Genomic DNA, 17,337 nt, shown 5'->3' with positions numbered 1-17,337 from the left:
GCTGCCTTGTCATGGACTATTATCATTACCATTTGAGTAAATGCCAATTCCTTTTGAATTTCTCCTATTTGCATACTCTATTCCCAAAGCCTGAGCATCTCACATTATAAAAATGATTAATGATTAGAGTTATATTTCAATACTTTGCTTTCCCATATAGGTATTACTGTGCTCTGAGGAGACTATTGTTCTCACTCTAAAAGCGGTGTTAGTATGTCATTTATTACTTTCATTATTGTTTTGAATTTAATGTAAAAAATGTTCAAGAGCAGAAAAATGAGTGAAGTACAAGCTAATAACAAGTTTTAAGAAACCAGTAGCAAGCGGGGTAACATCCAGGTAACATTTGGTGACTAGATGGTTTGGGGAGTCGGTGAGAAATGAGGCCAAAATTGCAAGTGATTTTTGAAGCTCGTGGCAGAGCAAAGTCAGGTGGAGATGCACAAAATTGGAAGCAATGGTCACAGTGGAAAATGCAAGACTTTGGGAATTTTTAGAACTAAGCAAGGAGGTATTAAAGATAATAACAATAGGAAGAGTACAATACCAATGTTATACCAAACCTCCTTTAGAATTAGGATGCAGGTTAAATTTTAAAACAGTAGATCTGTTATTTAGAAAAGAGTTTGAAAGACACGATAATATTAGTTGTGAAAAAGAACGAAATAATCAAAAGTCTGGATAAACCATCAGGAGAGAATATTATAGGCATGTTGATGCTCTAGTTGATGATATATATCGGATGATATAGTTCATACTTTGCCATTAGTAATGTTAAGTAAGCAAAAATAAGTGTTTTTGTTAGTGTGGATGTCTAAGGGATAGCCTAGAGTTAAATAGAAATATTTAGGAAAGAGGAGATGGTATATAACTTTGAGAGGGTTGGAAGTCAAGGTCTGGTGCCACAAAATATAAAGACAGTAAGAGAAAGTAAGTGCATGAATGATCTCAATCTTTGAGACAAATTTGAACTTCTCAGACGAAGAGTAGTATGGTGAAGATAGGTGGTGAAAATAGTGAAGGTACAGAAGTATGAAAACGCACACCTCCAGATTCGGCGACAGTTTAATCCCAGCTGTTATCAGGCAACTGAATCATCCTATTAACAACTAAGAGCGGTCCTGAGCTACTATCTACCTTACTAGAGACTCTCGGACTATCTTTAATCAGACTTTACTGTACTTTATCTTGCACTAAATGTTATTCACTATATCATATCTGTGCACTGTAGATGGCTCGATTGTAATCATAAATAGTCTCCTTTGTCTGGTTAGTATGCAACAAAAGCTTTTCACTGTACCTCGGTAAACTAAACTATTACTAAACTATACTATACTAAACTGTTTAATGTGATAAATGCACCGTGGTGTAACTGGTAAAGCTGCTCCCTCTTAGTGCCAGACCCTGTGTTTAATCCAGACCTCGGGTGTTGTCTGTGTGGAGTTTGCACGTTCTCCCTGTGACCATCGGGATTTCTACGGGTGCTCTGGTTTCTACCCACATCCCAACGACGTGCGGAACTGGTGTGAACTTATGATCAGTGGTCTGTGTGGACTCGGTGTGCCAAAGGGCCTGCTTCCATGCTGCATCATTCAATCATTTGTGGATTATATTAGATCTCCAGGGTCTTCCTTGAGTAGCACAAGCTCGGGAAATCAGTAGGTGGGCTGAAGCATTGTTCAGAAAGAATTGGTGGCAAAACTTAAATGAGGCTGTGCGAAAGGGAAGTTTTGAAAGTTAAGGACAGCAGAGATGACAGCTAATAAATTAGATGGGTAAATGGAAACCAATCCAGGAAATAGGATAAATGGCAGAAGAACAAACAGTCTGAAGAAGATTCTCGACCCAAAACATCACTCATTCCTTCTATTCAGAGATGCTGCCTGTCCCGCTGTTACTCACCCATTTTGTGTCTACAAATAGTTTAAACCTTTGGATTTGGAAACCAAAGAAGTAGCTAGAGCAATAGGAGCCAGTGAAAGAATTGTGCAGATGCAAGCAGTAAACATGTTGTGAAACTGACCTGCAAGTTTTGTTTCTTCAATATATTGTCCCTTTTTCCCCCCAAATGAACAGATTAACTTTCAGCTTCTGTTCATTCTTGGATGCGGAGGACTGTGGTGCTGGGATCCTTAACAAAATGTGTCCGTGTCACACCTTCATCAGTGTAGATTGTGGTGAAGCATTATGATTCATTTGTCTGTTGTCACAGCTGTAAGAACACCAATGACTTGTGACGAAAATGGGATGTGTAATCTTGGGTTTGGCACAAACACTGGAGTTATTTTTACCTAGACTGAGATTGCTCGTTTGAAATTTAATCTGTGCACTGCATCAGCTGACTGCATTTTAAAAAAAACAACCATGAGAGGTTATCAAATTGAAACAGTTTAAGTTTAATTGTGAGAAATAAATGCTTAATAATACCTGCTCTTGCAATAAAATGAAAATATATGATATCTGGAAAATGTATTAATAAGTTTGACTTCATTTTAATTTCCATTCAGATTGTTTGATTTGATTCCCCCCCCCCCCCCCCCCCCCCCCAAATAGTTCTCGGAAATCAATGAGTTGTTTTTAAAACAATAGTATTTGATATCTTGATGACTCAATGGTTTGATTTGAAAGGGTGTTTACTCACTTGGTGAAATAAACAGCAGCAGAGCCCTCTTCTGAGAGGAAATGTGAGCTGTATAAGAAATTAAAAGGGAACAATTAATTAGGAACAAATTAGAAACTAAATTGTATTTAGTTTCCAATTTGTTAACCCTAATTATTTTTAATTTTTTTTGCACATCAGTGTTATAAATTACAAAAGGTGTAAATGTTGCAGATCAGTTGTCATGAGTAAATGTTGTTATCCTTGGTGTTTTCTATTGTAATTTAATCCATGGTCCCGTGATCACGTGTAAAAGAATAGAAAAATAAGTACCTTTGCAGAAATATACAGAAAAAAACTCAAAACGTACTGGTATTTTATGTAGTACTAGACCAAGTGGACCTGTTGGGTCCAAACCTCTCCTGCATTGGTCCAGCACCCCCTCCTCCCCTTCACCTCTCCCCCCTACCCCACTCCCTCCCCTCTCCCCCATCCCCTCCTCCCTCCCTCTGCCCAACCGTGGACCAGGCGGGGAGTGTGGCTGTGGGCAGGCAAGGGGGTGGACAGGGAAAAGGCACTGATTTCTGCCCCGTTTCCCTGCGGGCCAGGAATGGAGCCGAAGCGTATCCTGCAGCTCCCACTACTGGCTACATCTTCCCATCTCCTCCCCTTTCTGCTTTACACAAAGACTGTTCCCTCAGTAACTCCCTGGTCCACTCGTCCCTTCCGACCCAAGCCACCCCCTCCCCAGGTACTTTCCCCTGCAACACCTGTCCCTGTACCTCCCCCCTCGATTCCATCCAAGGACCCAAACAGTCTTTCCAGGTGAGGCAGAGGTTCACCTGCACCTCCTCCAACCTCATCTATAGTATCCGCTGTTCCAGATGTCAACTTCTCTACATCGGTGGGACCAAAAGCAGGCTCGGCGATCGTTTAGCTCAACACCTTTACTCATTCCGCCTTAACCAACCTGATCTCCCGGTGGCTCAGCACTTCATCTCCCCCTCCCCCTCTGACCTTTCTGTCATGGGCCTCCTCCATTGTCGTAGTGAGGCCCAGCGCAAATTGGAGGAACAGCATATCATATTTCACTTGGGCAACTTACACCCCAGCGGTATGAACATAGGTTTCTCTACAGATAGTTCCTCTGTCCCTCAGTTCTCCCACTGTTTTCCTGTCTCTAATCTTTGTCCTGCCCCCTCCCCTGACATCAGTCTGAAGAAGGGTATCGACCTGAAACGTTACCCATTCCTTCTCTCCTGAGATGCTCCCTGACCGGCTGAGTTACTCCAGCATTTTGTGATGGGTTTTAGTAATATACGAGACCCGTTGGGCCCATTCCTCGTAGGGTTTCTGTTATGACTTGGGAAAACCGCGTATTGTCTTAAAAATACATTGTTTTTAAAAAAAATTTAAAACTCTCAGCCAGAGCGAGCCGTGGACCCAAAGCCTCTCCTGCATCGATGTAGCGTCTCCCCTCTCCCACCCCCACATGCCCCCTTCCGTTCCACCCCACCCCTCCACTCCCCCTTCCACTTGCCCCTTCCCCCCCACTTCCACCACCACCACTCCCCTCCCTTCTCCCCCCACTCACCCACCCCATCCCCACTCAACTTAAAGGGGCCTACCGATCTGTGGAACCGTTGGCAGCGAAAGCCACTTACCTGTGCCCCGTGCATGCAGCGCTGATCGACGGCCAGCTTGTTAGACCCTCTGGCGCCGCGCTGCACCACGGGAGGAAGGTCAGGCGCGAGGCGTGCCGGGATGGTCAGCTTCTCAGAGTACCTTTCCTTGGCAGCTCTGATTCCTCTTCTCAACTTGTACTTGGCCTGCTTGTAGAGGTCTGAATCCCTGCTCCTGTAGGCCTCGTCTTTTGACTGGCAGAGCTGTCTGAGTTCAGCTGCGAACTAGGGCTTGTTGTTGTTGAACCAGATCCGGGTCTTCGTGGGAATCCAACTGTCCTCGCAAAAGCTGACATAGGATGTCACAGTGTATGTGTACTCATCGAGGCTTGTGGTTGCTTCCCTGAACACATTCCAATCAGTGCAGTCAAAGCAGGACTGTAGTCTTTCAATGCCCTCGCTCGTCTACCTTTTCGTTGATCTGACCACAGGTTTAGCAGATTTTAGTTTCTGCCTGTAGGTCGGAATAAGGTGAACTAAACAATGATCGGAGAGACCCAGAACCGCCCGATGAACAGAGCGATATGCGTTCTTGATTGAAGTGTAGCAGTGATCAAGTGTCCTCTCCCCTCTGGTGGGGCAGGCAACATGAAGTCTGTACTTTGGGAGCTCACGACTGAGGTTGGCCTTGTTAAAGTCCCCCAAAACAATGACCATGGAAGTCATTCTCCACCCTCAATACCTGGTCAGCGAGTTGCATTTGCGCCTCACGTATGCAGGCTTGGGGAGGGTGGGATGTAAACTCCAGCGAGAATAAAAGGGTTTGCAGTTGATAAAGAAAGATTCTAGATTGGGGGAACAGAAGTTAGACAGTACCGTGATGTCGCTGCACCAGTCCCGGTTAGTGTAGAAGCATGTTCCATCTCCTCTTGATTTTCCCGCTGCCTCTGCGTCGCGGTCCATTCTGTGTAATTGAAAGCCAGCCAGTTGCAGCGCGTTGTCCGGGGTCGACTCACACAGCCAGGTCTCAGTGAAGCACAAGGCAGCGGCTCGAGAGAAGTCCTTGTTAGTGTGGCACAGGAGTTGTAGTTCGTCCACTTTGTTATTGAGAGAACGTAGATTTGCGAGGCATATACACGGGAGCGGTGTGCGTAATCCTCATCGCCGGAGTCGGGTGAGTGCTCCAGAGCGCTTCCCGCGGGTCATCCTCTGTTTCAAGACCTTGAACGCAGCCACAGCCCCGCCGACGAGTATGTCCAAATAATCCAGCGAGTAAGAGAAATCCGGAACGATGTTTGAAGGTACCGTATGTCTGATGTTAAGGAGTACCTCTCTCATGAAAGTGATCTTTGTGGGATTTCCGCAGACAACACAAACGAACAAATACATACAAAACAGCAAGGAGTACACCGTGGCAGCCATCGTCAGCGCCATGTGTGAGAGAGAGAGAATCTCAGTGGGGTAGAGAAAATAAGTTAATTTCAGATAGGTTTATGTGACATTCTTTGAAACAAAGGAAATCTAGTGGCCCTAGTTTTTTGGAAGGATGTTTACCTTGGAGGTATTATAAAGACTTATCCAATTAGGAAAGCTGATGAAATCTCAGGTAATTTAAACCGGGGGTCCCTAAGAACGATCCAATATGTAGGGACCAAACAACAAAATTAAAAATAACCAAAAATGTGATGCATCTATATACTAAAACTCTTGTTTGTTATCTTGTTTGTGACTGAACTTCAGCCAAAACGGTACACGTTAGCGTGGCAATTTTAGGCCCACCTTACTCACCATTGTCACTTTAGTGATAATGCAAGTAGTTTTATTGAAATCGGTGTTATATTTTTAAAATTATTCACATTTTTAAGTTTAAAAGGTGGGAAGGGGGAGGGAGGGGGGAAGTGGGGGAGAAGGGAGAGGGGAAGGGGGTTGAGGAGAGAGGGGGAGGACAGGGTGCTGCACCAATGCAGGAGAGGTTTGGGCCCAACCTCTTGGTCTTGGTCTAGTAATTACTAAAGTTCGGAGGAAATGCAGATTTTTATTTTAGTCTTGCATATTTTTGATCTGAGAGTTTATATATTTTTTGTAAATAGAAATTCACCAACCAAGGAGGCTGTGTCCCTGATTGACATTTTTTTTTAAATGTCTTCACACAAAAAATGTTTGAGGTTGCATAAGATGCTATTATTCTCAGGAACTATTTAGTGATAAGCCAAGAGAAAATTGCTTGGTGACATTTGTTTTGAAACAATAGCTGCAATTCCTTTGCCAATATTTGTATTGTATTAGAAATGACAAATCCTTTTTACTGGGTATTCTTTTGCTCTTTCTGCTGTCATCCAGTTGGTCTTTTAACTCATTCCTTCATTGTTGTGCTGTGTAATTGTTGAACACTTGGTCGATGAATTGTGTGTCAATTGAAGGATCTATATTACAAAAGCAGTAATTGGGTTTGAAGACACAAGGGATTGCAGATGGTGGAATCTGCAACAAAAACAGAATGCTGGAAGAATTCACTATGTCAGTCAGCATCTGTATAGTTAAAAGATGCAAGTTGACATTTCTGGCCAAGGCCCTGCATTGCTTCAGGAAAGTTTGCCAGTATCTAGTTGTACGAAGAGAAGTAGGATAGAGGGTGGCATGTTATAGATGGGACCAGGTGAGGAAGGGGCCAATGGGATTGGATGAATAAAGATAGAAGAAAACTAGTTGGCTCTCTTCACACACACTCGGTTATCCATCATTTTCTTCGCCCTTTGTTCATCCATTACCTTCCAGCTATCACCTACCTGTGTCTGTCCCACACCTTTTTGTACTGCTGTATACTATCAATCTTTCCTATTCCTTTTCAATCCTGATGGCAAAGTTTCAACCCAAAGTGTCAACTTGCACAAATGCTGCCTTAACTCAACGGGTATAACAAGCATCATGCTTTTGTTCTAAAGTGGCTTATTTACTTATTCCAATGATCAATTGCTGGTGGACTCTCATATGGGTGCAAAATTAACTTTCATACTTTCAAGAATTATGCACTTCTGACTGTTTCATTTAAATTGGGATTTTTCCTGATGACTATGATATTAGATTTAACCTAACTAGAAAACTCCAAGCAGGTTTGAGTTGATTATTTAATCAAAATGGTTTAGTTTAGAACTTTGACACTCATCTACTACAGTAGACTCAAAGGGCAGTCAGCATCATCCTGTCCAGTGAAAACAAAAGTTCTACATCAGCCAAAGATTAGTTTATTTTAGGGATACAAACAGGCCCTTTGGCCCACTGAGTCCATGCTGAGCAACGATCACCATACACTAGTTCTTTCCTACACACTAGGGACAATTTACAGAAACCAATTAACCTACAAATCTGCATGTCTTTGGAATGTGGGAGGAAACCAGAGCGCCCAGAGAAAACCCACGGAGTCACAGGGAGAAATTACAAACTCCGGACAGACAGCACCTGTAGTCAGGATTGAACCCGGGTTGCTGATGCTGTAAGACAGCAAATCTTCCGCTGTGCAGATGATGTGTTGAAGGAGTAGATGAGCCCCTTTTGAAATAGAGGTCTTCATTGGGGTTCTTAATAGATAAGGGTTTTGAGGGATCTTGAGATCTGCTGTGCTTCAGACTCAGCAGTGGCTTCAGGAGATAGTGAGTGAAGTTGATGTAGTGAAGCTGGGGGAAGAACAATTTTAAGTTAAGATGAAAAATAAAATTGACACAGATATGGGGATAAACTTAGTCCACGTTTTTGTGGCATATCCGACACCACCCTGTGTGTCAATAACAGAAATTATGTTGGGGTGGAAGACTGATTTGTGCCCTTCAAATTTCTAAAGTGATGCAAAATGAATCTTTTGCATATCTGAAGAAAAATCAATTCTCAATTTCACAGTACTGAAAAGAATTGTGAAGCAATGAATAAAGATATTTCTATCAAAACATTAAATCCAACAATCTTATAACCTGCCTTTCAAAACCGTGTGGGGGGGGGGGTTGGAGAAAATGAAGTCTGTTCTGGCAGGCTGGTTGTATGTTTGATGAGGTGTGACCGGGGTCTGGATTGAGAGTAAGAGGCTGTGGTTGAGTGATTGTATGATGCTTTATGCTCTCCCCGACAGTCGCTCACGCAAGCATTACTCTGTGCTACTCCGCCATCCTTATCATTAGCACTTGTTCAGCCGCACCAGCTTACCCACATGCTTCTGCTCATTTGAGTAGTGTGACCATACTGCTAACTTTATAGGGGTTTTTTTTAACCTTATAATGTGCCGACTGGTGTGGTTTCCTGCAATATTTTGATCATATGGCCATGAGATTCCAAAACATTAATAAAACAAATGGGAAATATTGCCATCCTTTTGATCTGACATACGTATGTAGTGCTGAGAAATCATTTTTTAGGGAAATAATGTAAAGTTTGTGTGGTATATATGAAATTGATGTACAGTAAATAGATATGAACATTATCAGAATCCTAAGTTGCGTTTACTACAACATTATATGGACACTTCTGTGTGCATAACATGGACCATATTTATCTCTTTGCCCACTTCAACCCTCTATTCAGGGTTTAGCATCCAATCACAATGAGCAGTGTAATATTTGCTCTTCACTTCTAATTTTGTCGTTGTTTCCCTCCAATCTCATCCCACCACATTTTTAGTTTGTTAGTCATATTTGGTTAGCTGCCAAAACAGGAATGTAAGCAAGGCTTGATAGAAGCTCTCCTTCCAGTGCATTGTTTTCACCAAAATTTACATACTTCCTATTGATTTTAAGCACAGTATAATTAATCCTTTGTCATACAGTTACAAACCAATATTTTGCATTAATTTTGTATTCAGAGCATCAAATCAGTGCTCATTCCATAACTTGGAATATATTTTAATTTTATTGCACTAACTTCATTACGTGAAATTATACAGTATTTTGAATTCATGAAGTGATACCTTTATATTAATCTTTATCTGGCAATCAGACAATTTTGTCACTACATCATCTGTTTCTGGCCAGGTTCCATTCTGCTTTCATCAGCCTACATGATTTGCTATGTATTTGAATCTAGGATGACCTACGTAGCATAGATGCCCACATGGCTAAACGGCTACAGAATGCTGACATTCTGTTTCCACTTTGCATTTCCCAGTCAGCATTTTTCCTCTCAATAGGTATTGAATGGCTTTGGTAGCATAGACAGAAATTGCACTAATTGTTTGGATTTTTATCTCTCCCTGCACCCTAAGATAGTTGAAGAGGAAAATGTGAAGTTTCCAGAGTTAGTCATAGAGCTACACAGGATGGATAGAGGCCCTTCGGCCACACTCGTCCATGCCAACCGGATTTCTTCACTGAGCTAGTCCCACTTGCTGCGCCAGTCCCATATCCCTGTAAACTTTTCCTATCCATGCAAGTTACTGAAGTGTCAGCAGGCAATCCCTTTGGGACCAGCCACCACCGTTCTATTAGCTTTAAAATTGTTATGAGTAAGGCACGGTTGGTCCACAAGTTAAAGTTCTGAATTGAGGTATTACACAGGAAATTGCAAAACTTGGTTAGAGAAAGTTGTTTGCGGGCAAATGGAATGCTTTTAAATGTTTATTGTGAGAGTTTGAAGCAAGCGTGTTCCTGTTAAAATGAAAGATAAAACCGGTCTAGATGATGAGTAAGGAAGTCTGGATAATGAGAGAAATTGAGGCCCTGGTCAGGTAAAAGGAAGGCGGCATGGGCTAGATATAGGTAGCTGGGATCTCGTATATCCCTGGAGAAGATGAGACTGAAGAGCATACTTAAGAGGGAGGTTGAGAACAAAAAAGGGGCAAGTGGTACCTCTGGCAGATAAGATTAGGGAGAATTCCATAATATATCATTAGTACATTAAGGGAAAGAGGATACCTAGAGAGGGAACAGGGCTCCTTGGAGACAAAAACTTTGTCTTTTGTTTTTACTGGTTATAAATGTTTCTCTTTCCCCCCCCCTTTAAAAAAAAAGCGATCGAATGTGGAATCCTGGCCCTTATCTTTCAGGGGTTGTATTTTTCTTTAAAAACAAAGATTAGCAAATGGCCTTTGTGTTTCTTGCTGACTTATTTCAATTAGTGCCGTCTCATAGCACTTGCGACTCTGGTTTGATTCTGACCTCTGGTGCTGTCTGTGTGGAATTGATTAATTCTCCCTATCGCCGAATTGAATTGAATACTTTATTGTCACATGTGACAAGTCACAGTGAAATTCTTTGATTGCATACCCAAGGTATACAAATAGTCACATAAAGGGTGCTGATAAAGTGACAAAGTATCCCGTGCGAGGTCCTCCTGGGGAAGGGTTGATGGAAATGTTGGGGAGAATAAAATGGAATTAAAGTGAATAAATGCTTGGTGGTTGGCATGGACACCGTGGGCCAAATGGCACATGTGAATCTCTGACTAAATTTTTTGACCCAATTACAGTACCTATGAATTCCAGCCAGTGATGAGCAGAATAAGATTGACTAAACTGGCATAAACAGGAATCAGATGCACAAACTTTTGTTTTCCACTCTAATCTACTGTCCAAAGCCATTTTAAAAGTGTTCTCAGTTTGGTTATGAGATTTATCATTTATTATATGCTTACTTGTAGGTATAATAAAGCAACTCCCCACTGGCTGAGAAAATCCTGCGGTGTCACGAAGAACCATTCAGAAAAATTTAGGTTTTTCTAAAATAAATCAACGTGTAGATCACACAACAAGAATAGAATAACGAATCATCAAGCTTCTTCAGGAATAGTCTGTGGCTATTTTTCGGCACAATTAAATCCTGGTAATTTTTCAAGAGAAAAAAATGATGCAGGGTATCGTTGGTTTAGAGAAAACAAAATCAATGCAGGATAATTCTGTTCAAGCACCAATTCATTCAAGTTCTGTTTCTTCTGACTCCAGTGAAGCTGAAAACCACTTGTATGAAAATCTTGAGGAAAATAAAACTTCTAAAGTTACACAAACCCAATACAAAAGATGGGTGACAGATAAAAACCGAACCCAAAAGGAAAGTCATGCAAGACCAAATCTGTGCTCTACCGATAAACCTTCCTTAAGAAAGAATACAAGCAAAGTCGCTGGGTTGAACAAACAACAACAAAATAAAAGGTGGAAAAAGTCTTCTAAGGTTGGAGGTAGAAAAAATGCCGATTTGAATACTGCACCTGAGCCAAAGTTTAAGGATCGTGGACAGGAATTCAGAGAGGAACCACAGTGGTATACTGAGCCACTTTCAGACAATGTAACCTCGGATAATTTAAAAAGCAAATTAGAAACTGCTTACAAGAGTGATTTACCTTCATTTGATACAGATCTGTTAGAAAAGTTGCCAGCATCCATCAGGGATCTATGTATTGCTGATGGTTGTCCTAAAGACTATCTCTGGACAGGTGCATTTGTCGATGGCCACTTTGTTGATATCCCAACATTACTTGATAAAACAGAGCTCGGTGAGATTTTAGATTGTTCTAAAACTAACCCCGATTCATTGGATAATCTTCAAAAATCAGTAGATCTCTTCTGTGAAGAAGATGCTGATCAATCTTTGATTGATTCTTCTGGCTTTGATTTTAAACAAGACAACGAAAATCTTAACATTGAAAAGAAAAATGAAGATTTAATGCAGTTTGAAGGGGAAAGTAATGTAATATTGGATGGATTGAATATCTGGGAGGATAGTCCAACAATGGGTGGTGTGGAAGGAAGTTCCCCAGTAGGCATATCCTGTACAAATCAACTTGACTCTGATCAAGTTAAATTGTGGTTGTCATCCACTACTGGCTCGTCTTTAATTAATAAGACGGGAATTGTACCATTTTGCAAAGATTCTACACCTTTGTCAGATAAAGATGATGGCTGGCCTGATCGCACGGAAGCCATTGAAAAAGATGCATATTTTTCAGTTATAACAGATCAAAATGATGCTGTATTTTCTTGTGAAAATAATCCACGAAATGTGAGCCCCTCATCGCAGCAGATTCAAACTTCAGCATTGAAAGTCACCAAAGATAAGGACTCTGTTCAAAACGAACCCAGTTTTTCAAATATTTTCAGAGAAGACTGTGGTTCTTGGTCAGTTTTGTGCAAATCTGGTAATGGAATGTCCCCTTTCACTTTAAGAAATATTGAGTCAGTAACATTTCCCATTGAGCTAAATGTAAACATGACAACCGGCATCCCCACTGCATGTTCAGAGGATGATCTGCTCAGTTTGCTCCCTGGAAGTGAATATCTACAATTAGATGACAGCTTTTTAATTGAACTTCCAGTCATGGCTTCAAAAGAAAAATTGGACATCACAAAATATAGTGCTCAAGCAGACAAGATTGAAACAGGAAAATGGAATCCAATTTTTGGAATTTGTCAAGAGAACCTTTCTGAAAAAAAGGATGATTTAAATGCCAGAGTAATTGAAGAGATTTGGAAAGCCACACCAGAGGAAGATAAAGCAGCATTTTCAGAAGATGTGATAAATATTGACAAATGTCATAGTTGTTCCTTAGGAACAGAGTCACCTCTAAAACATGTAAATGCTACAAAACTTCAGAAATGCCCTCTCCAAAAATCAGAAAATATTTTCTGGGAGGGTAAACTGGGAAGCTCCCAAATTTTGGATTCTGCAAATGTTGACGTGACAAAACACTGTAGTGAATGGAAAACTGATAGTGATCGTACTGATGTTTCAGTTACAGAGGGCATTGAACATTTAACGAGTAACCCAAAAGAGAGTGAATTTTCATCGGAGAATGCCTTTCTGAAACCAACCACTCCTAGTAAATCGGAATCCAGCAGATTTGCTGCAGATCAGACGCCCTTGATAAATTGTGATATGCAACAAAATGCCAATGAAGAATCTACAGAACAAAACACAACTAATGACATTTCTATAGTCCTACCTGAAGATTTGTGGGGAAATTTAAATGATTATCTAAATGACTCCTCAGAGCCCAATGAGAGTGCTTTCCTCCCCTTTGAACTCAATTGTTCTGTTCCACAAATGCTTAGTCTGACCAGTGCATTGGAAATTGACAGTGGCAAGATGAACCAACAGTCCAGCATTTTATCCAAAGTCAGTTCAGATTTAAGAATTACCAACAATGACAAATTACAAAGTCCAATACAGCAAGATCATATGAGCATAGCACCACAGACCATATATCCCAATTCCAAACAATTATTTACAAAGGAAGTGATTCTTACACGATTGGAGGAGAATCCTGTTCAAAACACAGAAAGCAATTATCCCCAGCATCGATATGGATATGTAGTGATGTCAGATAATTCTCTTTCTGTGCTAAGTAAAGAGCAATCCAAATGCAAAAATGTTTCCAACCAAGATAAGCAGATTCTTCAAGTGGAAACTGAAAGAAAATCTTACAGAGAAACTGATCTGGGTACAAGCAGTTTAATATCAATGGATGCTGACGAAGATCAACTGAATTTTAACCAGGGAAGATCACAGGAAATATATCCAGAACATGGTGATTCTAAGATGCCTTGTCAAACTGCAAATCTAAATGCATCCAATGCAAAAATGAAAGTAAATGATGATCCACAGCATTCAAGAGGCAGAGGAAGTCAAGAGGGGCTTGAACAATGCAAGGAAAGTTGCTCGATTTCTTGCAGTCATTTAGAGGTACGTAAAGTATTAATCTGAAAAAATGCTTGTTACCTATTTGATTCTTAACAATACATTGATTAAAATTATCTGATTTTAAATTTTCCAATTTGTATCAATCATAGAATTTAATAAATTATCAAGAATAGACTGTATCCAATGTTTGCAACTGAGCAACAAATTGAATAGATGTACAAAAATGTGGATTTCAATAACATTTTCCATTTTAAATTAAAAGTGAAAGTAAGGAAGAAGTGTACCAGGAAATGCAGTGTTGTACTTCAAAACGTGTTGTAGGCACAATGTAGGATTTGAGCAGGAGAGATAGGTTATACAACTTTCTAACCAACCCCAATCTTGTGCCAGGTCCTCCTTTCAAAAGGGTGACCCTTATTCTGTTGAAAACCTTCCTATATCTCCATTTGATTATCCTTTTACTTTCAGTTAAGCATGTGTCTGCCTTTTTTGGAGTGTTGTGCCAAGTTTGGAATCATTTCAAGCTAGAATGTAAACATATGGTGGCAAGTGGCAAGGTTTAGAGGCGTTTCAAAATGTGTGGAGTATTAGGACATCCAACCCATCAATTATTTGTTTTTAAAAAAGAAATTCTTTCAACGCAAATGAAAACGCCTTTCTCCTGTCTAGACCACCAGATTCAATTAGTGGATGAGATGACTGGCCTCTTACCAATGCTCTGGAGGACTTTGGTTCCAGATAATTGTAAAGGATGGTTTGGCTCTGGTTTCCATTGTTGGATGAAGCTTCTTGATGGGGTCATAAGCCCCAAAATAGATTATTCTCCCTCTTTTGTCTTACCCCCCTCGCAACGACCACTTTCCCATCTCTTCAGGAAGATGCTCACTACTTGTGATCTACTACAAACCTACTGACTCCCATAGCTATATTGACTACACTTCTTGCCACCCTGTTTCCTGTAAAAACTCTATCCCCCATCTCCCAATTATTCCGTCTACACCGCATCTGCGCCCAGGATGAGGTGTTTCATACCACGGCATCAGAGGTGTCCTCATTCTTCAGGAAATGGGGGTTCCCCTCTTCCATTATAGATGAGGCTCTCACTAGGGTCTCCTCAATATCCCGCAGCTCCACTCTTGCTCCCCCTCTCCACATTCGTAACAAGGATAGAGTCCCCCTTGTCCTCACCTTCCACCCCATCAGCCGTTGTATTCCACAGATTATCCTCCAACATTTCCGCCACCTCCAATGGAATTCCACTACTGGCCACATCTTCCCATCTCCACCCCTTTATGCTTTCCGCAGAGACCGTTCCCTCCGTAACTCCCTGGTCCACTCGTCCCCACCCAAACCACCCCCTCCCCAGGTACTTTCCCCAGCAACCGCAGGACATGCAACACCTGTCCCTTTACCTCCCCCTCGACTCCATCCAACGACCCAAACAGTCTTTCCACGTGAGGCAGAGGTTCACCTGCACCTCCTCCAACCTCATCTATTGTATCCGCTGTTCCAGATGTCAACTTCTCTACATCGGTGGGACCAAACGCAGGCTTGGTGATTGTTTCGCTCAACACCTTTGCTCAGTTCGCCTTAACCAACCTCCCGGTGGCTCAGCACTTCAACTCCCCCTCCCAGTCTGACCTTTCTGTCCTGGGCCTCCTCCATTGTCACAGTGAGGCCCAGCGCAAATTGGAGGAACAGCATCTCATATTTCGCTTGGGCAGTTTACACCCCAGTGGTATGAACATTGACTTTTCTAACTTCAGATACTTCCTCTGTCCCTCACTTTCCCCTTCCCAGTCCTCCCACTAGTCTTCCTGTCTCCTACTATATCTTGTCTTTGTCCCTCCCCTGACATCAGTCTGAAGCAGGGTCTCGACCTGAAATATCACCCATTCCTTCTCCCCAGAGATGCTGCCTTTCCTGCTGTTACTCCAGCATGCTGATTTAAACCAGCATCTGCAGTTTATATTCCTACACTACCTGTGGCGGTATGTGTTTAAGCCCTCAGTAAATAAACAATAGTGATGGGATACTTCAAAGCAGAGCAACATCACAAAAAATTAATTATTTTCAGAATTTGCCTGAGTTTTAAATACACCCGCCTGTGTCTTTGCAGCATTGTACCTGTGATTGTACTGCAGAGAAGCAGTACAGTCACAATTAGCACTTGACACTGGCAAAGTGAGTCATCTTCCAAACAACACTATCCAGCACCATTTATCATTTTCATTTGTTTGCTACAGAAAGGAGCAGCTGCTATAAAGTTAAAGAAAAAGCTGGGGAACTGTTTGCTGAGTTCAAGAATCTGGATTTGTTGACTCCCAAGTACATTGACAGGTTAACAGCAGAATAGTTCTATATTGTGCTTGCAAAATGTAGCTCTGTTGCATTGGGTCGAATAAACTCTTAACTGTGTTTGTATATTTGTATATGTCCAAATGTATCATGTATTAATCAAAGATTTTCCAAATTAAGTCGTATAAATGAATGTTTATTTAGGGTTCCCCACCCGAATCAGAAAGATCCAAGGAATGTCTCAGAGAAACATGTTGCTCGCTTCCTGACGGTCACCTTTCCACAAAAAATACAGGTCAGTAATTTAGCAGGTTGGTCAGTCTGTTCATTTTTCAATATGGTACATTAGATGGGTAATTATACCCAAATTTGAATATGGGTGTACGACACATAATTGCCAACCTATTACGACTGATTATGGTTGAGATTCAAAATTATCGTTGCATCGGTGTATCAGGAGCCTCATACATAATGCATCTGCTTTACCATAGAGATAATAGTCTAATTTTCCTGAAATGTGATTGCTTTTGAAAAGGTAAATTACTTTAAAGTTTTTTTTAATACTTCAATGTATTGATCCGGCCAAATAATAGTATTTAATTCACATGGTACTTATCTGCATACTTAAACCGTCACCAATATTCCACACCATTTCCAAGATGTTATATCAACCAGTTATGTATATAGTGAAGCATGATAAAATAGTTTTAGTGACATTATGAGAAAATAAATTGCATCCAAATTTGGTTATCATACATAAAAGCAAGTATCCAGTTAAAATTGGAATTACTGGCACACATTACTCTACAATGTTGTTAGCCATGGTCATCTTCTGTGATTAACTGTTAATGTACACTTCACATACAAGTGCTGTGGCCAAATATCAAAAGCATTTTCTATTTATAGACAACAGTAGACTTTAAATGGTGATAATATCCGGAGTTGAGTTGTATGTGCTAAAACTTGAAACAAAACTAACAGCATTCAATTTACTTTGAACAAATGTGTCATAATTTACTCACCATTTATCTATGTCAAAACGGTGAACCGTAGCGCCACGATTTTTGCACCACCTTAATCACCACGCGGTTATCTGCTGGAAAATTATTTTTTATTTAATTCGGTCGCATGTTTTTTAAGTTACAGAGGTTTTAAAGCGCTCCCCCCCCCCCCCCCTAATTTATAGAGGGCGCTGTGGTGCGGATTTATT

The 17,337-nt window shown here is 41.0% G+C and overlaps 1 protein-coding gene across 1 annotated transcript in view; it reads left to right on the top strand.

Annotated features, from left to right (window-relative positions):
* LOC144600040 (uncharacterized) overlaps positions 1-17,337 on the top strand; it is a 64,378-nt gene that overhangs the window by 14,035 nt on the left and 33,006 nt on the right. Inside the window, exons 2-3 of the mRNA XM_078411393.1 lie at positions 11,138-13,871; positions 16,332-16,422. Of these exons, the coding sequence (XP_078267519.1) occupies positions 11,138-13,871; positions 16,332-16,422 (2,825 nt within the window). The remainder of the gene's footprint in view (positions 1-11,137; positions 13,872-16,331; positions 16,423-17,337) is intronic.

This window comes from Rhinoraja longicauda, chromosome 14 (genome assembly GCF_053455715.1).
Source record: "Rhinoraja longicauda isolate Sanriku21f chromosome 14, sRhiLon1.1, whole genome shotgun sequence".
Lineage (NCBI taxonomy): Eukaryota > Metazoa > Chordata > Chondrichthyes > Rajiformes > Arhynchobatidae > Rhinoraja > Rhinoraja longicauda.
The sequence above is the reverse complement of the archived record's forward strand: the minus strand, read 5'-3'. Positions and strand labels throughout refer to the sequence as shown.